The sequence below is a fragment of the Camelus ferus genome, chromosome 26 (assembly GCF_009834535.1).
Source record: "Camelus ferus isolate YT-003-E chromosome 26, BCGSAC_Cfer_1.0, whole genome shotgun sequence".
Lineage (NCBI taxonomy): Eukaryota > Metazoa > Chordata > Mammalia > Artiodactyla > Camelidae > Camelus > Camelus ferus.
In genome coordinates, this window is record NC_045721.1 from 26,037,726 (window position 1) to 26,055,913 (window position 18,188).

The 18,188-nt window shown below is 46.4% G+C and overlaps 1 protein-coding gene across 1 annotated transcript in view; it reads left to right on the forward strand.

Moving 5' to 3' along the window:
- CSMD1 (CUB and Sushi multiple domains 1) overlaps positions 1-18,188 on the forward strand; it is a 1,664,412-nt gene that overhangs the window by 1,434,130 nt on the left and 212,094 nt on the right. Inside the window, 3 exon segments of the mRNA XM_032468715.1 lie at positions 472-610; positions 3,780-3,967; positions 9,443-9,631. Of these exon segments, the coding sequence (XP_032324606.1) occupies positions 472-610; positions 3,780-3,967; positions 9,443-9,631 (516 nt within the window).

Consider the following 18,188-nt stretch of genomic DNA (forward strand, 5'->3'; position numbering starts at 1 on the left):
TATTTTAATAAAATGAACACAACCTGAAGTGAATAAATGCACACATGTATTTTAAAGTGTATCCTTACACACAGACACACACCGCTGAGTATTTTAATTTTCGCCGTGAAGTATTTTTAAGTTTGGTAGTCAAGAGACACTTGTTGAATTCCAAATCCACGTGAAATGTGGGTGTCCATGGTGCTGGCGCCTCAGGGCTTTGTCGTGATGGTGGAACGTGATCACTCACAGAAGTCGCTCGCACAGACCACTCCCCCGGCTGGTGCCACGACCACATGAGCGCGTGGGTGCAGGTGGGTGACAGGGGCCAGGGGTGGGTTGTGCTCTGCCCTCAGCGATCTCCGTTACTTGGGGGGAGCTTTGGCCTGAACACGAGAAAGCAGGAGGTCAGGAGCACCTTCCTGCCTGAGGTGCTGCTCTGCACGTCCCCACGTCTGCAGCTGACCTCCTGACACCTCTGTCATCTTTCAGCCCCGTGCGGCGGACATCTGACAGCTTCGAGCGGGGTGATTTTGCCCCCGGGATGGCCAGGGTATTACAAAGATTCTTTAAATTGCGAATGGATAATTGAAGCAAAACCAGGACACTCTATCAAAATAACATTTGATCGGTAAGGAAAAAATCTTTCGTTTCATTAATTTGGACCTGACGACCCCATGCATGCTCAATGTTTTTATTTAAATGGATCTTAAGTCTTAGAACTGTGACAGCTTTTCAGTGGCTCCCCCAAAGGAGTTCTCTCACAATGAGATAGGCACTGGAATGATACATTCCGTTCTTCTGGAATTTTATCTTCTCGTAGCACAGCTGAGGCGCCTCTGCAGGGGTGGTCACGGGGGTGGCGGTCCTGGATGGGCACTTCCCGGCGCTCACATCACTGACTCTTTAGTCCAGGTCTGGACTTTGGACTTGAGGGTGGGATAAATTCTGCTCGGCGTGTGATTGTGAGCTGAGCCCTTTTGGTCCGTTAGGTGATGCTGGAACAGCACAGGGAACAGCTCTCCCGCTCTGCTGATGGCCGCGGGGACCCGGAGGGCGGGTTTTCGGATACAGAGCTGGCAACAGCCTGTGTGCCCCGGGTTCCTCGTAACCTGTTGGTTAGCTCTGAGTGGTTCCAGTGCTGGAATGTTGTTTGGCTTAGCTGTCTGATAATTGCATTTGATAATCTTTAAAAGAGCATGCTGTTTAAATTCTCCAGGATAAAATATTGTCCAGTGTGTCTCAACAATGAAATCGATTTGAAGAGTAAGAACCAAAAATGCTTTGAGATGGTCCTGTATGCTTTAAAATCCGAGGAAATACCTTTGTTTAGTGTTTCAGGCTTAATATGTGAGCAAACGGGCTTTCTCTAATGATGCCCTCCTTAACTGGACTGAGTTTGGGGCTCTGATATTCAGAGTATTATAATGCCTTGAGACAGATGCACATTGTTACATTATTTCTCTCTTTTCCTTTTTTTTTTAACTTATTTTCTAATAGTTAATAATAGAATCCATAGAGGAAAAGTTGGGTTTTTTAAAATTTTTACTGAAATATAGCTGATTTACAGTGTTGTGGTAGTGTCTGGTGCACGGCATAGTGATACACATATGTAGGCACATGTGTGTATTTTTTCAGGTTCCTTTCCATTAATGATTATTACAAGCTATTGGATGTCGTTCCCTGTGTTACACAGTAGGACCTTGTGCATTTTATATACAGTAGTGCGCGTCCACACAGGACGGGGTTTAGCAAGAATCATGTTATTGCTCGTTAAGTGCTTGTATCTGGAGTTATTATGGATATTATTACTTGTATCTGAGAGGATAATTATAACTCCAGCAGGAAAATCTCTCAGAAGAAAAGAGAAACGTGGGTTTATGTGTTCATTATGTGAGAGAATGGTTGCGTCCGTTTAATCTTAATCACTGGAAAAGTTAACTTTGTAAAATGCTCAGTAAGCTGAGTTTGATTTCTTGTTGATTTTCACATGCTCTGGCACTGAGAGGGAGAGAGCAGGTGCACATCCTGGCTCCCAGAAGCACCTCAGATTTAAATCATTTACTAAAAATAGTAGTTGTATATTTCGGTTTGGCACAATTTATTAGCATTCTATTTTCAGTTGCCTGAACGAAAATACTCATATAATTTTTCTCAGTCTTGTCTTTTCGACGTTACTGAACTGTGGTGCTTGCTAAAGCCCGTTTGTAAGTACCACCTTTTCTGATATCTTCAGACACTGGTGATTTTTACCCCAGACGTAGTGCGCAGCTCTTCCAGGGATGAGATGCGTAGTGCGTTGGCTTACCCCATGAGCTGTGGGCCGACGTCCCAGTAGAGGACGTGTTCGCACAAACAGGTTTTAACTTCCATGCCAACGCCATTGTTACTCAGCGTGTGCTGGGTTGGCAGGTAACGCAAAGCGTTTAGATTTTCTTTCTGAGGAAACTTTCCCCTGTTGAGGCGTGCCCTCTCGGTCCTACCTGTCTCTAAAGATGAAAGAAGTGAAAACTTCAGTGCCACTCATTCAGCTCACATTAGCCCATGCTTATCTAGGCTTGTGGAGTGTGGCTTCAGATAGCTGAGAAGCCCTAGGGTCTTCAGAGAGTATTTTTAATAGTAACAGGCAAAGCTGCCCTGGCTCAGCCTGCGGCCGTGTGCTGGCCCCGCCACGAGCTACGCCGATTGTTTTAATTCCTCTTTATGGAAAATGAAGCTCAGGAACCATCCTAAGTTAGTTGCAAGATTATATCATTATTGTGCATTTGCACCCAGAGGAGTATATGCTTTAATGATAGACAGGTCAGGACCCTTTGGTTTCAGTGTCTTTTTTTGTTGCTCCAGGCCGGGAAGCTCAGACAGCCTCTCTCCCCTCCCTCCTCCTCACTGTCAGCAGTGTGCATGCAGACCTGGGGAGCGATGGCCACGCTGCTCCGGGATTCTCTGTCTGGGAGTCACTGAGTGAACCAGAGGCTCCCGGGGCTGAGCTGCTCCCTGCGAGCCCCGCCAGACACTTGGGAACTGGCCTAGCTCTTTGAGGACAAGACGGGCCCATTTACAAAATTATCTGAGTGCAGGGATGGTATCTCTGTGGCATCAAAGAACAGCCAAGAGGCTGCCGCTGCGTATAAATTAGCAGCGGGCGGGCTCTCTGGAAGCGTGAGTCCTGCTTGGAAGAAATGTGACGCACTCTTTGGAAGCTGTTCTAACTTTTTCAAATCCTCGAAGTAGCCTTTGGTTCTGCAGCAGTGACATGCCTGGTGTGCTTGCCTCCTCCTGCGGGAGGCCACAGCTTGAGCAGACACGGACTTTCTGTCCCAGGGAAGGTGTTGGAGTGTGCTCATGTGTTTCGATTTACCCTTTTTCTTTAGGAGATCATGTCACTGCAATATGCTCATTTTAAGAAATCCATAATCATGCTACACTGGGGATCGTGAAAAACAGTTTGAAAATGCGTAGTGACTGAGTTTCACTAATTGATGATGATCTATCTATTTACAATAACTGTTACGGCTCAGAGTATTTTTACTTTAGAGCTGAATCAGGGCCCCCGTTTGTGTTTGTGATGTTACAGGGCAGAGTATTCAGTCAGAGGGAGGGATGTGGTGGTGAGATTTTCCCTCCAGAAGAGCGGCCTCCCTGAGCCCTCCCTGTGCCCAGTCTGTGAGAGGGCACACAGCTGTGCTGCTGTGTCTCCGTTGCTGGACAGGGGTTTCTAGTCAGCGAGTGAAGATGTCAGGGATGTCTGTGAGTCAGCAGGGCGTTGCCTCTGTCCTCTGACTGGATGCGCCCGTCCGCAGGTTCCAGACGGAGGTCAATTACGACACCCTGGAGGTCAGAGACGGGCCGGCCAGCGCATCCCCGCTGATCGGGGAGTACCACGGCACGCAGGCCCCGCAGTTCCTCGTCAGCACCGGCAACTTCATGCACCTGCTCTTCACCACCGACAACAGCCGGTCCAGCGTGGGCTTCCTCCTCCGCTACGAGAGTAAGTGGGCCTCCCCGGGCGGCGCGGCGCCACCTGCTGGAGCCGTCGCGCTGGCCTGGGTTTGCCGGGCGGGAAGCGACGCTGGCTCTCAGCCCCGTGCCGCTGACCACGCTGCGCTGCACGGCCTGAGAACTCTCTCCTGTCGTGACAGAGCACCTTGGGGGTTTCACCTCACAGCTCAGAAAAGATGACATATTAGTTTATTATAAAGAAAAATAAGGAAATAATTAAAACCATGAAATGTGCTCATTCACTGCCCAACATAATGATAAATTCCTACTACTAGAAAATACGCCTATTTGCCAAAGGAGCTAAGGGGCAGTCACTGAAACTGTGTCTGAGCAGTGGTTTTTGCTGGAAGACTGGTTAGGGCGCTCACGCTGCTTCCTGGTGAGGACACAGACACCTGTTTCGCTGGGTAGGGAGCGTGCAACTAAGAGAGAAGGAATTAAAGCCCAGCGGAACTTTCAGCAAATGACAAATAACTGCTGATAGTAACAGTGTGAAAAACGCTGATGGACGGTGGTTAGGGATATTTAAACACAGCTGCTGAAACACCGCGATGCGGCGTACTTCGCAGAGCAGGCCCGGTTTCTGTCCCGTTTCTGTTTCCACCCATCCAACTTTGACCCTTAGCTTTAGCTCCTCAAGTTAGGAGATCAAGGGGTTGTCTTATTTGATAGTAGTCTTTATGCAGGCGCATTTCGGGAGGGGAGCGGAGGGGGGTTCAGCCTGGGAAGGCATTTCTAACGCTGGTCAAGTTAAAAAGAGCAGCAGATATTCCCTTCTCTGAGTAGAGTGAAGGAAGACGGATGAGTGCAGGTCAATACTGAAGCTGAAGGAATAAACTCTTTATTTTTTAGCATTTTTAGGGGTGTTCTTTTTCAGAATCTCTCATGAAATAAACTAAATGAAGTTCTAATGCTGTTGTAAAAATATGTTTATACATACCAACCTGCACATACCATTTTATAAATGTATGAATGGGGCCGTGTCTAACACGCTGACTTTTTAGTCTTTTTTTTCTTTTCTTGCCTTCCTTCCCCCGCATTACTCCCTGCTTCTCATTTAATCTTGCCCGAACCCTGTCCAACAACTAAAACTGACAACCTGTTGTGAGTATTTCTGTTTTTCACTCTCATGTATATAATTTTATGCAAACACACATATAAGCTCGTGTGTACTTTTTGATTAAAAATGGAATTAAATTATACTCATTTTCTGCTAAAAAGAAAATAGGTTATTAATGATTTAAAGACTAATTTCACATTTAATTCAAAGTTTTTAGTTTTGTTTCATATATACAGCATTTATTTCAAAGGTACATGATTTTTAAGCCTGAAGTGCATTTTAAGAAGGAGAAAATTTTGTATTTCATTTCTTTTTAATGTCCCTTCAAGTTATCACTCTTCTCTGGAGTGAAGATGTATTACATTTTAAGCACCTGAATTTGTGCAGCTCCTCAGCACTGAGCGGCTGAGATGTGTTCTCTCCACCCCACCCCCCACATTTAAAAAAAACTAGACCACATTGGCCAGTGGATACATAGTTGGGTGGAACCTAAGAGAATGAAGAGCTTTAGGCTCTGACAAATCACAGAGCCGCGCTCCCCTGTCTTCTCTTCCTCTCTCGTATTTGTGTGCCGCAGATTATTTTGCCTGTTTCTAGTTCCTTTTGAAGAAACGTGTTCCAAAGCCCATATGCAGGGGAGTACAAACTAATTTCATTGACTCCTGACCTCGTTTAAGTTAGGTCGTTGTTCTTACTTATTATTTCTGGAAAATCGAGGCAAGTCAGTCACGGGTTCCTATGTGGACTGTCATCCTCACTAACACAGTGTAATGTAGCACGATATGATGCGATGTAATATACATTTAGTGAGTAGATAATTCCAGCAGTAACCAATGCAAGCTGGCAAGACTGGCTTCGTGATGTTTCCGGGTTGTTTGTATCTATCCTGTATGGAAAGAGGCCGTGAAGCCTGAGTAAGGCGTGCTTTCATAACCTGGAGTGATCCTCAGAGAACAGTGCTGTTTGCAGTTTCCCTTCTTTGCATCAGTCAAAGGCAGGTGAAGACAGTCCCCCAGCTGGCGCATCTGGAGGGGTAATTGTGTGAGTGTCTCATGTGCCCGATCCCTTCACGTCTACAATTCCTGCTCCCTCCGACTTTCCTGGAAAAGTCCTCGCTGAGGGCTGGGGACCCGGTGCCAGGCTCCCCAGGCGTCCGGCTGGCCGGTGCTCTGGCTTAGAGGGACCCTGGGCTGAACGTTCGTCCTGACTGGTGTTTTGTGAACACGCAGGGATCCTTCCAGAAGGCTCCAGGTGTTTCTGATGTAGTTTCTGGGCGAAAGCATTGAAAGGCCATCACCAGGAAGTCTCACTGGAGCTGACTTGTTACTGCTTCAGTTAGCTTATCTATGCCGATGGTTTGGGGAGAAATGGGAAACAAGCAAAAGCCAGAGAGATGCAGGAACTGGGACTTTCACAGGGAACAGTCAGGACGGCCTGGGACCTTCACCGCAGTGCTTCTCAGGGGGTGTTGTAGACAGATGGCCGCAGGCTTTAGGGCTAAACAGATGTCAGAGGGCCAGGCTGGATGTCCCGGGACATGGCTTCTGTGGGCAGGTGCTTTGGAGGGCGCAGTGACTCCCTCAGACGGCCGTCCTGTCCAGGGGACCGTCCTGCAGGAGCAGTTTCTGCCAGACATCACTGTGCATCAGTGTTCACCTGCGACCTTAGTGCAGTGTGGATTCCTGAGCTCAGAGTCACCCCCACGGTCCCCCGCCGGGCTCTTGCCATTCAAAAGATGGTCAGTGCACAGGGTCACGCTCACTCTCATTCCTCAACTCAGGATGTGTGCCCATTATGTGTACAAACGAATGAATGAAGAAATAATGAAGTAGGGTTGGTACAAACAAGCAATTATGACTCACAGTTTTATTTTTTGGCTCCATTTGACATGTAAAGAATTTTGAATTTAAATACGTATGCTTTGGTTTCCTCTAATATTTTTCTCTATTTTCTCTACACATTTTGTGTGTGAGAAAGTCTCCTTACCATTTATAAATTTCATCATGGACCCCACTCATTAACACGTCACCCCCACACCATGTAAAGTGACAATTCCTACGATTGTTCCCTTCAGCCCAGTGACCATATTGTCTAGGGGATCACAGGATGTCATGTGATGAAATGGAATAACTTAGTTAACTGCTTTTTCAGGAACCTGGAGGCTAATTTGTGTCTTTGGCAGAGTTTCCTCTTTTGAGGGAGTCCTTGCGTTGATTGTGATGCTACAAAACCAACCAGCCAGTATTGTGTCTGCACTGTGCCCAGGGCATGTGCTGTATGCAGTCGCCGGGCTGTTGTGAGACTTGATAAGCACTACCTTAGAATGTGTGTGTGTACATGTATGCCTGCATGTGTGTGCACGTGTGTGTGCGTGCGGGTGTGTGTGCATGTGTGTATAGAGAAAGAGGAGCAGGGTAGGCGATGGGTCTTGGGACAGGCCATACCTGTACTGTTTGGCGTATCTGTAGCTCGTGCAGGGACGTAGGGCACGTGTGTGTTCGTTGCCATGCTTTGCAAGAGGTCAAGACAGTTACATCCTGTTGTTAAGATAATAGGCATATGTTAGCTTTAGGATATTGGTTAGAATGATTTTTAAAAAAACTCTTGGGAAAAATAATGCTGTTTCTTCACTTTGCTCTCTTTTCTTTTCATTAAGAAAATGTTTTTCTCTGGAAAACTTCACTGTGATAGTCTTTTCTGCTGTTTGTTACCCTGTGTAACCAGACTGTGAGGTTAAGAGCGCAAACCTGAAAAGTGCGAGCTTGCTCATTCTGCCGATTCTGAAACCAGGCACGAGGTCTGGGGTCCCGCGATGGCCCTCAGGTGTGACAGTTCGAGGAAAGGACTCAGGGAGCTTGCTGACCGCTACCATCCTCACAGTCGTGTCGTTAATGGGAAGCACACAGTCAGAAGCAGCCACGTGAAGGGGCGCGGAGAGAACAGGCAGGGTTCCCGGCGCCGTCTCCCCATGGAGCCTCAGGTGGTGTCACCCCCGCCCGGCCGCGATGTGCCACACGCACAGCTCACTGCCGACCTGGGAGGCTCACCCGAGCCTCACGCTGACTGAGTCCTCGTCCCACACGGTTGAACTCAGTCTTCACCTGCCGCGCACCGTGTAGGTCAGACTGAAGGCATGTTGCCCTGGGAGCCCACCGTGAGCGACCTGCTGAATGTAAAGCACCAGCTGTGGTCCCAGGGGCCCAGCATGGGTAACGTAACGCTCCCACCACTCGGGAAATCCCAGGGGTTTAGAGGTCTCCTCGCGGGAGCTGCGTTTCTCCGGGAAATCATGTTCCTTACTGCATGGTTTCGAGTGGTGGCTCAGCCGTGCTGTTTGTGATCCTGTGCCCACTGGACCCCATGTTGCTCTGTGAATGAAGATCGGACCCCCTGCATATTTAAGAAACTCACCCCTTGGTTGCACTTCTTGTATTTGACTTAATGAGGGAAAGTATATTCATAAGATGCATCACTCAAACTTTGGTGAAATATGTGCAGTGATCAGAAATGTAGTCCCAAATATAATTTTAGGAGAGTAAACAGCCTTAATATTGGTAATAATTTAAGATTTTTGATTAATACTTCAAGTCATAATTGCAGTGTTTTAACCTGGGAGAGTTATGTTTGGCAACAGCAAGTCTTTTTTATTTGCATTTCTCAACATCGCAATGACGTTCTCTTCCTTTATTCCCACTTTCTTATCTTTTAAAATAGATGTTATTCTAAAAATAAAGAGAAACGTCAAAGAAAGAGAGAAGAAACCCTTGTAATGATGTGATAAGCGTTAGTTGGCTTTATATAGCACCTTACTGTTTAGCATCTCTCAGCGTGGGCTGATTGTAGCCATCTCGAAGGTGGCTGACTTGACTGCAAATTTGGAAAAAAAAAAAAAAAAGTATGGGTTTGTGGACTGCAGTTTGAGAAAAGCACCTCCAGGGCAGTTTTACTTTGCACTGTGTCATTGTATGTGTGTGGGCTTGGGTGGATATATGCAGGTATCTGAACGTTGAAGGGTGTCGGCAGTATCCATTGGAACAGAAAACATAAGAGAAAGGAGAGGGTAGGGATAGAGATAGAAAAGAGAGAGACTCAGACTTTATTTAGTGCAGTCACTGGTTTTCAGATGAAGAAAGGTAAAATTCAGGGAGGTCAACAGACTACTCGAGACCGCACCGCTTAGATGTCGTCTAGTTAATCGTGTTGTAATCTGTGCCTTTCTGCAGGAAGCAGCAGGGTCAGATGTTTGGGAGTGGGCTGGTTTTCACATGAATGGATGACTGGGTTTAGCTGCATGATTGCCAGGTCCGGTGATGTCGGGGATATTTTATGTGCTGTGGCACAAACTTGTTCCTTTCCTGTCGCCCAGGAAGCGGGGTATGTGACAGGATTTTTCTGTGCACCCAGGTGTGACTGTAGAGTCGGACTCCTGCCTGGATCCGGGCATCCCTGTCAACGGCCATCGGCACGGCAGTAATTTCGGCATCAGGTCCACGGTGACTTTCAGCTGCGAGCCCGGGTACACGCTGAGTGAGGACGAGCCGCTCGTCTGCGAGCGGAGCCACCAGTGGAACCACGCTCTGCCCAGCTGTGACGGTAGGTGCGGCTCGCGGAGCAGCCAGCCGGGAGCAGACGCAGAGAACTGACGAAACTGCTCGGTGGCGAGTGTTTTCCGGGCGGGAGGGTGAGGCTGGAGCAGGGCCTCTACTTGAAAGGCTGTGTGCCTGCAAAACACTGCTGTTGAGTGCTTGACATTTACCCAGCAAGTCTTCTCTGCAATGTGGAGATTCTGTTTACAAACGAAGAACAGAAAATTATGGGCTGGCCTTCAGCTGCATTCCAGACCCTCAAACTCACAGAGCCTAGTTGCACACACCCCCCCACACGTGGCCCTGAAGACCATGCGTGAGACGGCGCGGTGAGTGTGCATCTCCCACCTTGTGAGACCTGGTTCCCTGTGCGTGGGGCCAGGCATCAGACAGCTCCGTCCAGGTCTGCACAGCTGGTCTGCGTCCCCACAGCCCCTGCCTCTGGTGGAGCTTCTCCCCCCGGGAGCGTGGGGAGTTTCTCAGGAGACCGCCGGCGTCTTCTTGTGACGCCAGCCCCTCCCCTGTCTGCCCAGATCTGCTCTTGGAAATCTCACAATGAGTAACATCTTTGGTGACTGTGTGTCACTGTTTTGCTCAACTTTCCACTGTTCAGCGCATAATTATAATAACAACATAGGCCAGCATGTCACTTCTGATCATTTGCAGAAAAAGTCAGGGATTTGGCATTTGACCATGAATTAGTACCACATTATAATGTTTTTCCGTGGAAACAATGTTATGAGATGGTTATATTCATAACCAAAGGCCATGGAATATGATATATATATTCCTATATAGTTTTCCATGTGAATGTTCTGTATGTTTCCATTTCTAGTGCTGTCTATAGACTTTAGGCATTTCCACTCAAACTCGATATGTTAATATATTCATGAAAACCCTTGGCTTTCTTACTAATGATTCACAAAAAATAACAGGGTTTACGGGACAGTTACGTTTAGCTACAGACCACTCAGAACCTCTGACCTCTGTCACCAGAGTACTGACTCAAACGACGCCTGGCACGTTGGGAGAACTCCCCCAAAGTGGGGGCGTGCAGCCACAGTGGCTGGAGGGCATCTCGGGAAGCTTGAACAAACCTTCATCACCAGGAGAGTGGAGTGCCGCCCTCGGGGCTCTCCATCTACAGGGCCAGCATCTGAGGGGCCGCAAGGACGTGCCACCTGATGTGAAGCATTAGCCGTGCGAGGCGAGGGGCGGGCCCCGCGGGGAGGGACCCAGATGAGCTGGGACATTTTCTTCTCCTGCTCTGGGTTGTAATTCTGCTGTGCTAACTCCAGTCCACGCCTAGGGAAAACGTTACAGGAACCCACACGATCCACATCTTGCTGACAACAGCTTTCTGTGTACCAATCTCACATGAGCTGTTCATACGGAAACATGTATTGTAGCAGGACGGACTGTAGGAATTTAGAGGATTGTCAAAATGCATATTCCTTATTACTCAGCCATAAAAAAATGAAGTATCGCCATTTGCAGCAACATAGTTGGACCTAGAGATTATCATACTAAGTGAAATACGTCAGAGAAAGACAAATATTATACGATATCACTTGTGTGTGGAATCTAAAAAAATAATACAAAGCAACTTTGCAAAACAGACAGAGACTCACAGAGAAAACAAACTTATGGTTACCAAAGGGGCGGTGGTGGGGGAGGGATAAATTAGGAGTTGGGGATTAGCAGACACACACCACTGTACATAAAACAGAGAGACAGGAAGGACTTACTGTGTAGCACAGGGAGCTATATTCAGTATTCTGTAATAACCTGTAACAGAAGAGCCGGGAGCTGTACACCTGAGACTAATGTAATGTTGTTTAACTATAGATAAATGAGAGAAAAATTTTAAAGGTCTATTTCTAATTCCCCTTGTATTTTAATTCAATGTTTCAGTAAAAGAAAGTGGCAGAAACTAGCCAGAGCTCTATTTCTATAGGCATAGATGTACATTTACAGATACAGGTAGATGAATATGGGTGCAACCTGCAACGTGGATGATGAGTTTCCAGCCCCCGTGTTCCCCCACACGGGGACTTGCCAGAGCCGTCTGCTTCCCTCAAAGCAGACGGGAAGACACCAGGACTTGGGAATAGCAGTTATGAGTACATTATTCTAGGAAGATGTGTCTCCTCGTTTTTATTCTTTTTCACGTTGGATCTTCAATAAACCCTAAAGTAATATATCACCCTAACAAATACATAAAGAATCATCATATAAATGAACTTACCTGTAGGAAACACCATCATGAACAGAAGAACTATTACAAAAAGTCCCATGAAAGTCAAGAAGAGAACAACTTCCTCAGCATGAAAAATGTTATTTAATATTGCCCGGAAGATCTTAACTCATGCAATAATTTAAGAAAAATCTATGACTTACACACGTTAGAAGGAGAAGGTGATCAGTGCTTTCCAGCAGTGCGGGCTCAGGACGTGACCGCGTCAGGATGGACAGAAAGCAACGGATTTCCACACGGGGCGTAACATAGAAGAAGAGTAATGAAAATGTTTGTGTAGAAAATAAAGCCCTAGACACTGCCAGGAGTGTATCTAACAAGAAATGTGAAAGCTTACATTAAAAATATGACAGTAAAAACATACACATTTATTATATAATATTAAAGAAAACCCTAGTAAATGAGAATGCATGTTATGTTCCTACATGGGAAAAATAAAATTTAAATGTACAAATTTTCTACAAATTAGAGTTTCAAGTTCAATAAAGTCTAATTCAAATTAATTGGATTTTTTGTAGAAATTTATAAACATTTAAAAATCTAGAAGGGTAAACGCTCTAAAGAGCTAGGAAATGCATATTTTTCAAAAAGATAAGAAAAGACTACACCATCTGGTATCGAAGCATATTGGAAGCGAACGATTAATTAGAACAATACGAAATCAGTGCGGAAGTAAACAGGCAGGTTAGTGATATGGCACAGGGATCCTGGTGACACATCTGTGCCCACACAGGAGCTTAATTCGTGATACAGTTGTTCTGAATCAGTGAGAGAGGATGACGTTTAATGCCTGACATTGGTCACATGGTATATCTGATTGGGCGTTAACATGTTAAAAGATCAAACAAAAGTTACACACTCATTAAAGATAGAAAATAAAGATTCAAAACTTAAAGTCACTGTGTGAAAATATAGTTGAATATTATTGACAGCGTTTTTTGTTACTTATTTATTTACACAAATACAAGTTTCCACTCAGTGATTTTTCCCACAACAAACACATCCATGTAAGATCAAGACCACACAGATCGATAGATGCAGGCGACCAGCTAGCTCCCCAGGGGCCCCGCTGTGTCCCTCCAGCCCCTGACTCCACGAAGGCCCCGCCCTCCCGATGGTCTGCAGACTCTCAGTGAGTGAGACCCTATAGGCGGTGTGCTTCGGGGTGTCCGGCTTCCTGTGCTCCCCGTACACTTGTGACACATCCGCGGCACGACGTTTAGGGGTGTTTCCTTCATCCTCAACACCCACGTCTCGTCTGTAAACACACCACCGTTTTGGACTCCGTGATTCCTCGTGGGAGCATCTGAGTTACTCTGGGCGCCTTTTCATGCTTGCTGGCCCAGGATTTATCCTCCTCCCTGAGCTCTTGCGTTCTCCCTCCTGTTTCTGCTGGGTCACAGGCCTTTTTCTTACTGAGTTATAAGCACTGCATATGTACTTGGAGACAAGTCCTCCGTCGGACGGGTGCGTTGTGTGTGTTTTTTCTCACCGTCTGTGTCCTCCTCCTCTTCCTGATGTCTTTTTGCTGAATGGAATGTTTTCATTTTTAAGTAGTCTAGCACTTAAGCGCATTCGCTTGTGACTGGTGCTTTCCACATAGTGTTTCAGGAGCCTTGCTACCCTCGGGGTCTTAAACATATTCTACCGCTTTCTTCCAAAAGCTTTAAAAATTTAACAGCTTTGTTGAGATAGAATTAAAATGCAGTAACCTGCATGTGCTTAATGTGAAAGCTGTAGTATGTTCTGAGATGTGTGTGCATCCACCAAACCATCACTGTGATCAAGAATTTGTTCATCACCTCTGAATGCAAGCACTGTTTTTTTCATTTCAAATATATCATTTCAGTCCATCCAATTATTTTGGTAAGATGTGATGTAGTGTCTAGATCCCTTTTTCCCAGCGGGGCTCTCCTAACGAGACAGCGTCATTTGTTGGTAAGATCACACATGCTGTACCCCCCTGCACTGTCTCTTTTGCCGCACAAGTGACTGTACATGTGTGAGTCACTGGTTTTGTCCTTTTGTTTGTCCATTGAGGGATTTTACTTTTTAAATCCTCTGATCAAGATTTAAACACTGAGCAGTGCTAAAAGGTGGCACCTAGTTCTTCATAGAAGACACACCAGTCATCAGATGAGCTAGATTCTTGATTTGGTAAAGAAAACTGACGTATGGAAGTGTGAGGCTTATCCTGACCCACCTCAGGTGTGTAGTTTTGACTTTGAACGGATTCTTCTCAAAACAGAACAACGTGCCCATGTTAGACTACTCTCCCGTGTTCTTGACTTAAAGTTGGTAGCTTGCTTTGTTCAAATATTTTAGTGCCCATCCAGGATTATCTTCTATTTCTGTCCAGCGGACGGCCTGGGCCCCTTATATCACCTGAATCATCTTCATCCTCCAGGACCAGGTCACACTTAGCGTCCACCAGAATCCTTCTGGAATTGCTCCAGGTCACCGGCGTTACTGACATCCATTTCCTGACATATATGTGGTTCCACAAAGTTTAACTTTAAAATTTATAATCTAATCTAATCACATATGTTCTGCCTTAGTCTGTTTGGACAATTAGAACAAAATGTCACAGGCTGGGTGGCTTATAAGCAACAGAATTTTATTTCTGACGGTTCTGGACGGTGGCAGCCCAAGGTCAAGGTGCCAGCACAACCACACTCTTTCATCAGGGCACTGATCCCCCTGAAGGGAACTCAGCCCTCATGACCTAATCACACCCCAGAGGCCCCACCCCAGTACCATCACACCGGGGCTTAGGATGTGAACACGGGTTCTGAGGACACAAACTTTCAGACCGTAGCATGTACATCCACACATACGCACACTGAATCATTTACAACAGCCTCCTCGGCTCCAGCGTGAGCGCCCGGGAGCGGGCCTGGAAGAACTCAGCTGAGGCGTAACACTTGCTCTGGGATTCCAGTGATGAGGAGGATTTCTGAAGCGGCCAGCACGTGAAGAGCCCTTCTGGGCAGAGGACACAGCAGACTCACCGAGTCCTGGAGGCTCGTGAAGCAGAGGGGTTGGAGAAGGAACACAATGGTCAGGAGAAGCGGGGTGGGAGTGGACCGAGGGGCCTCGTGTGCTTTGCACACAGGCATGTGAGATGCTGTGGAAATGATACTGCGTATTTGGTGTTTTCCAGAGAAAATAAAAAGGTGCATCAGACCTGTGCATTTTATCTTTTATTGTCTTCCAATTTAAATATATGTAAATTTGAATTTTAAACCTTTTAAAGAGGTTGGTGACGTGAGCTGTTTGCTCTGCTTACGCTTCATTGGAACCCACCTCAGATAATGATAAACTTGTGATAAAAGGCTATTGATAAATCTGCAGATCTGGGGAGATTTTAGAGTTTGATGGGAAAGTTTAGTCAGTCATGGTTGACTGTTTTCATTTAACATTAAGAATTGTTTTTGTTGCCTTTTCAAATTGTAAGCTATCTCTTAAACCCCATGGGTTTTTATTGTGACAAATTATACATCAATAGGCTATTTAAACCTTTAAAAATTCATAGTTCTCAGAAAGGAAGAAATCAGAATTAATTATAATATTTTATGTCATCAAGGAAAAAGATAAACTCAGTATCTCTCACATCACAGCAATGCTTCTTTTTATTTTTTTTCTGTTTATGCTTCAGCATGCTCGAGTGCTGAAGAAGTCATGTGAGCACTGGGATAATTGACGTCCTTTTATTTGGTGAAAGACAAATGCAGGGAAACTTTGGGGGAGTTTCTTCATTAGGTAAATATTTTTGTAAACCCTTACTCTTCCCACCTGCGTTTATTGGGAGATGCTGTATTTGCATCCCCACAGTTGACGCGTTTGTTGTCTGTTAGAACAGGGGAGAGAGGGTTATTTTTTATCTCCCAGTGAAGTATGTGCTTTATCAGACACAGGGGAAGCGGCTGAGAATAAAGACATGAAAAACAACAGTTTCAGTTCGGAATCCTGAAAGGCTTGGAGGCAGCTGCCGGACGCATGTTTATTAACAAGGGTGAGAGGAAGCGAGAGACTGAAGGTGCAGGAACAGCGAGGACTGGGCACGGAGGCGCAGCGAAGGCCTGGGGGGCTCGGAGGGCAGGGCTTTACTCGCTGAGGGCAGGCGACGACGGGGGCAGTCCGGGGGCCTCGCATGCTCGTCCTGTGAGCGTGGCCCGATTCCGGGGTGTGCCGGGTCCCCCTGAGGCTTTCTCTGAGGTGAGACTGAGGACAGTGGCAGGGCTTGGAATCCACCCTCTGCTGCGGCTGAACAGCTCTGTGTACCCCCATTTTTTATTGTAGGGTTTCTGTAGCGGTTCTTTGAGGAAAGAACTTCAATGTAAATGAATGAATGAATAGAGTCCGTGGCGTCAGAAGGGCGTGGGGAGTCTATGAATAATTTGAAACGGAAAGTAACCTTATTATGTTTTTGCTTTAAATAGAACTTCATTAGTAGTTCACAGCAAAACAGGAAATCGTGGGAAAGAGAAAAGAAAGACAGAAATCAGGCCGTGCACTGTCTGCTCTCACATGTTAATCTCTTCAAGGAAGAGGCAAGAGTGAGGAGGCAGGAGATCGCCGGGACAAGACTGACCTGAAACTCGGCAGTTACAGCAAGTCCCAGCAGGGGGGGCAGATGGAAGAGTCATGAGGGAGCGAGCGGTGGAGGAGAGGGGACGGACGCAGAGATGTCCTTCTGAGACACTTAGCAAGCAGCCGAGAATTCAGCTGGGGGTCGAGAAGGAGGTCAGGGTTTGAAATGTGAACTTGAAGGCTGTCAGGTTTCAGGTTAGAGCTGGCGTGTGGAAATAAATGTTACCTTCCAGGGAGACAGTGGACTCTGTCCCCTCTGACTCCTCCGCCTCGTCCACCATCATCTCCTGCGTGGACAGGGCTGGCACCAGTGATGCGGTCTCTGTGCTTCAACTCTTGCTTTCCTCCAATCCAGGTAGAGCAGACGTTTGAAAATAAGCTCATGAAAGCCAGGGCTTTGGTTCTTTGAAACAGTAGCCAACTTGTTTGTGAACCTGGATTTATTAGAAGACTTTGTGCAGGGTCTGAGCAGGTGAGGGGAGGGTGGGCGTGATGGGAAGTCAGTAACTTCAGAACCCGTAGGACGTCTGAGGGCTTTACTTGAAGATCCAGTAGGAACCCAAGGACTTGCAGTAAATTGGCAGCCAATGGCCTGTCGCAGAGCGAACTGTTAGCACTGGGTTGACTGACTGCCCTCCCTCCATCCTTCCATCACTTGCTCAATATTCAGCATCCTGGGAGCGGGCGACTGCAAGGCCAGGTGTGCATCCCTTTGCGGCCTCACCTGTCTCCTGCTGTGCTGATTCCATCAGCTTTGATTCCTTTCAGTTCAGCTATTCCAGTCTCAGGAGACCTTGATAGGACTTAAGATGTGCAAGAAAAGAAGAGCATCTATAAGAATGTGTCACTTTTCAACGTTTGCAAGATTAAGGCGCAGCGAGTTTATTCAAATTTTAAATCATTGCTATTTTGAAGATTTAACACCTGTTAGTAATTATTGACACCTAACGTTCGGGGTATTTGCCACGTATGAGACCCTGTAAGTTGTGTTCTACAGGGCAGTCATCATAAACAGCTGCCCTGAGATGGCTTTCATCACTGTTTTCATTTTCAAGATAAGACACCTGTAAAGGAGGGAAGGCAAGCCGCTTGCCAAAGATCATAGAGCCAGCAAGTGACAAGGCTGGAGTCTGAACTTTCTGTCACTTTCTGACATCAGAGCCTGAGCACTTAAACTCCCATGTTACATTGACTCCATAAATGTCATGACTTTCCCCTTCACGTGATTGTGTATAGATTTCTTTTTCTTCCTACAGAAATGGTCTGTGAGCATGTTGAACAGGACGTATATTGTAAAGGGTTTACATTCAGAGAAGTGCTGCTAGGAAGACCAGCAACTCTAGAGAAATGGAATCAGAGAGAGAGAGTGATTATAAGGAATTGGATCACATGATTATGGAGGCTCTCAAATCCCAAGATCTGTAGGGAGCAAGCTGGAGATGCAGAGAGCCAGTGGTACAAATTCCAATCAGAAGGCTGGCAGTCTCAAGACTCAGAAATAGCTGATGTTTTAGTTCAGTCTGAAAATAGGAAAGAAGCTGATGTTCCAGTTTGAAAGCCATCAGGCGAGAAGTGTTCCGTCTTATTTGTGAGATGTTCATCCTCTTTGACCTCTTCAGGCCTTCAACTTGTTGGACAAGGCCCACCTCCTTTGGGGAGGGCAGTCTGCTTTACTGAGTCCACCAATCCCCATGTGAATCTCCCCCAGAAACAT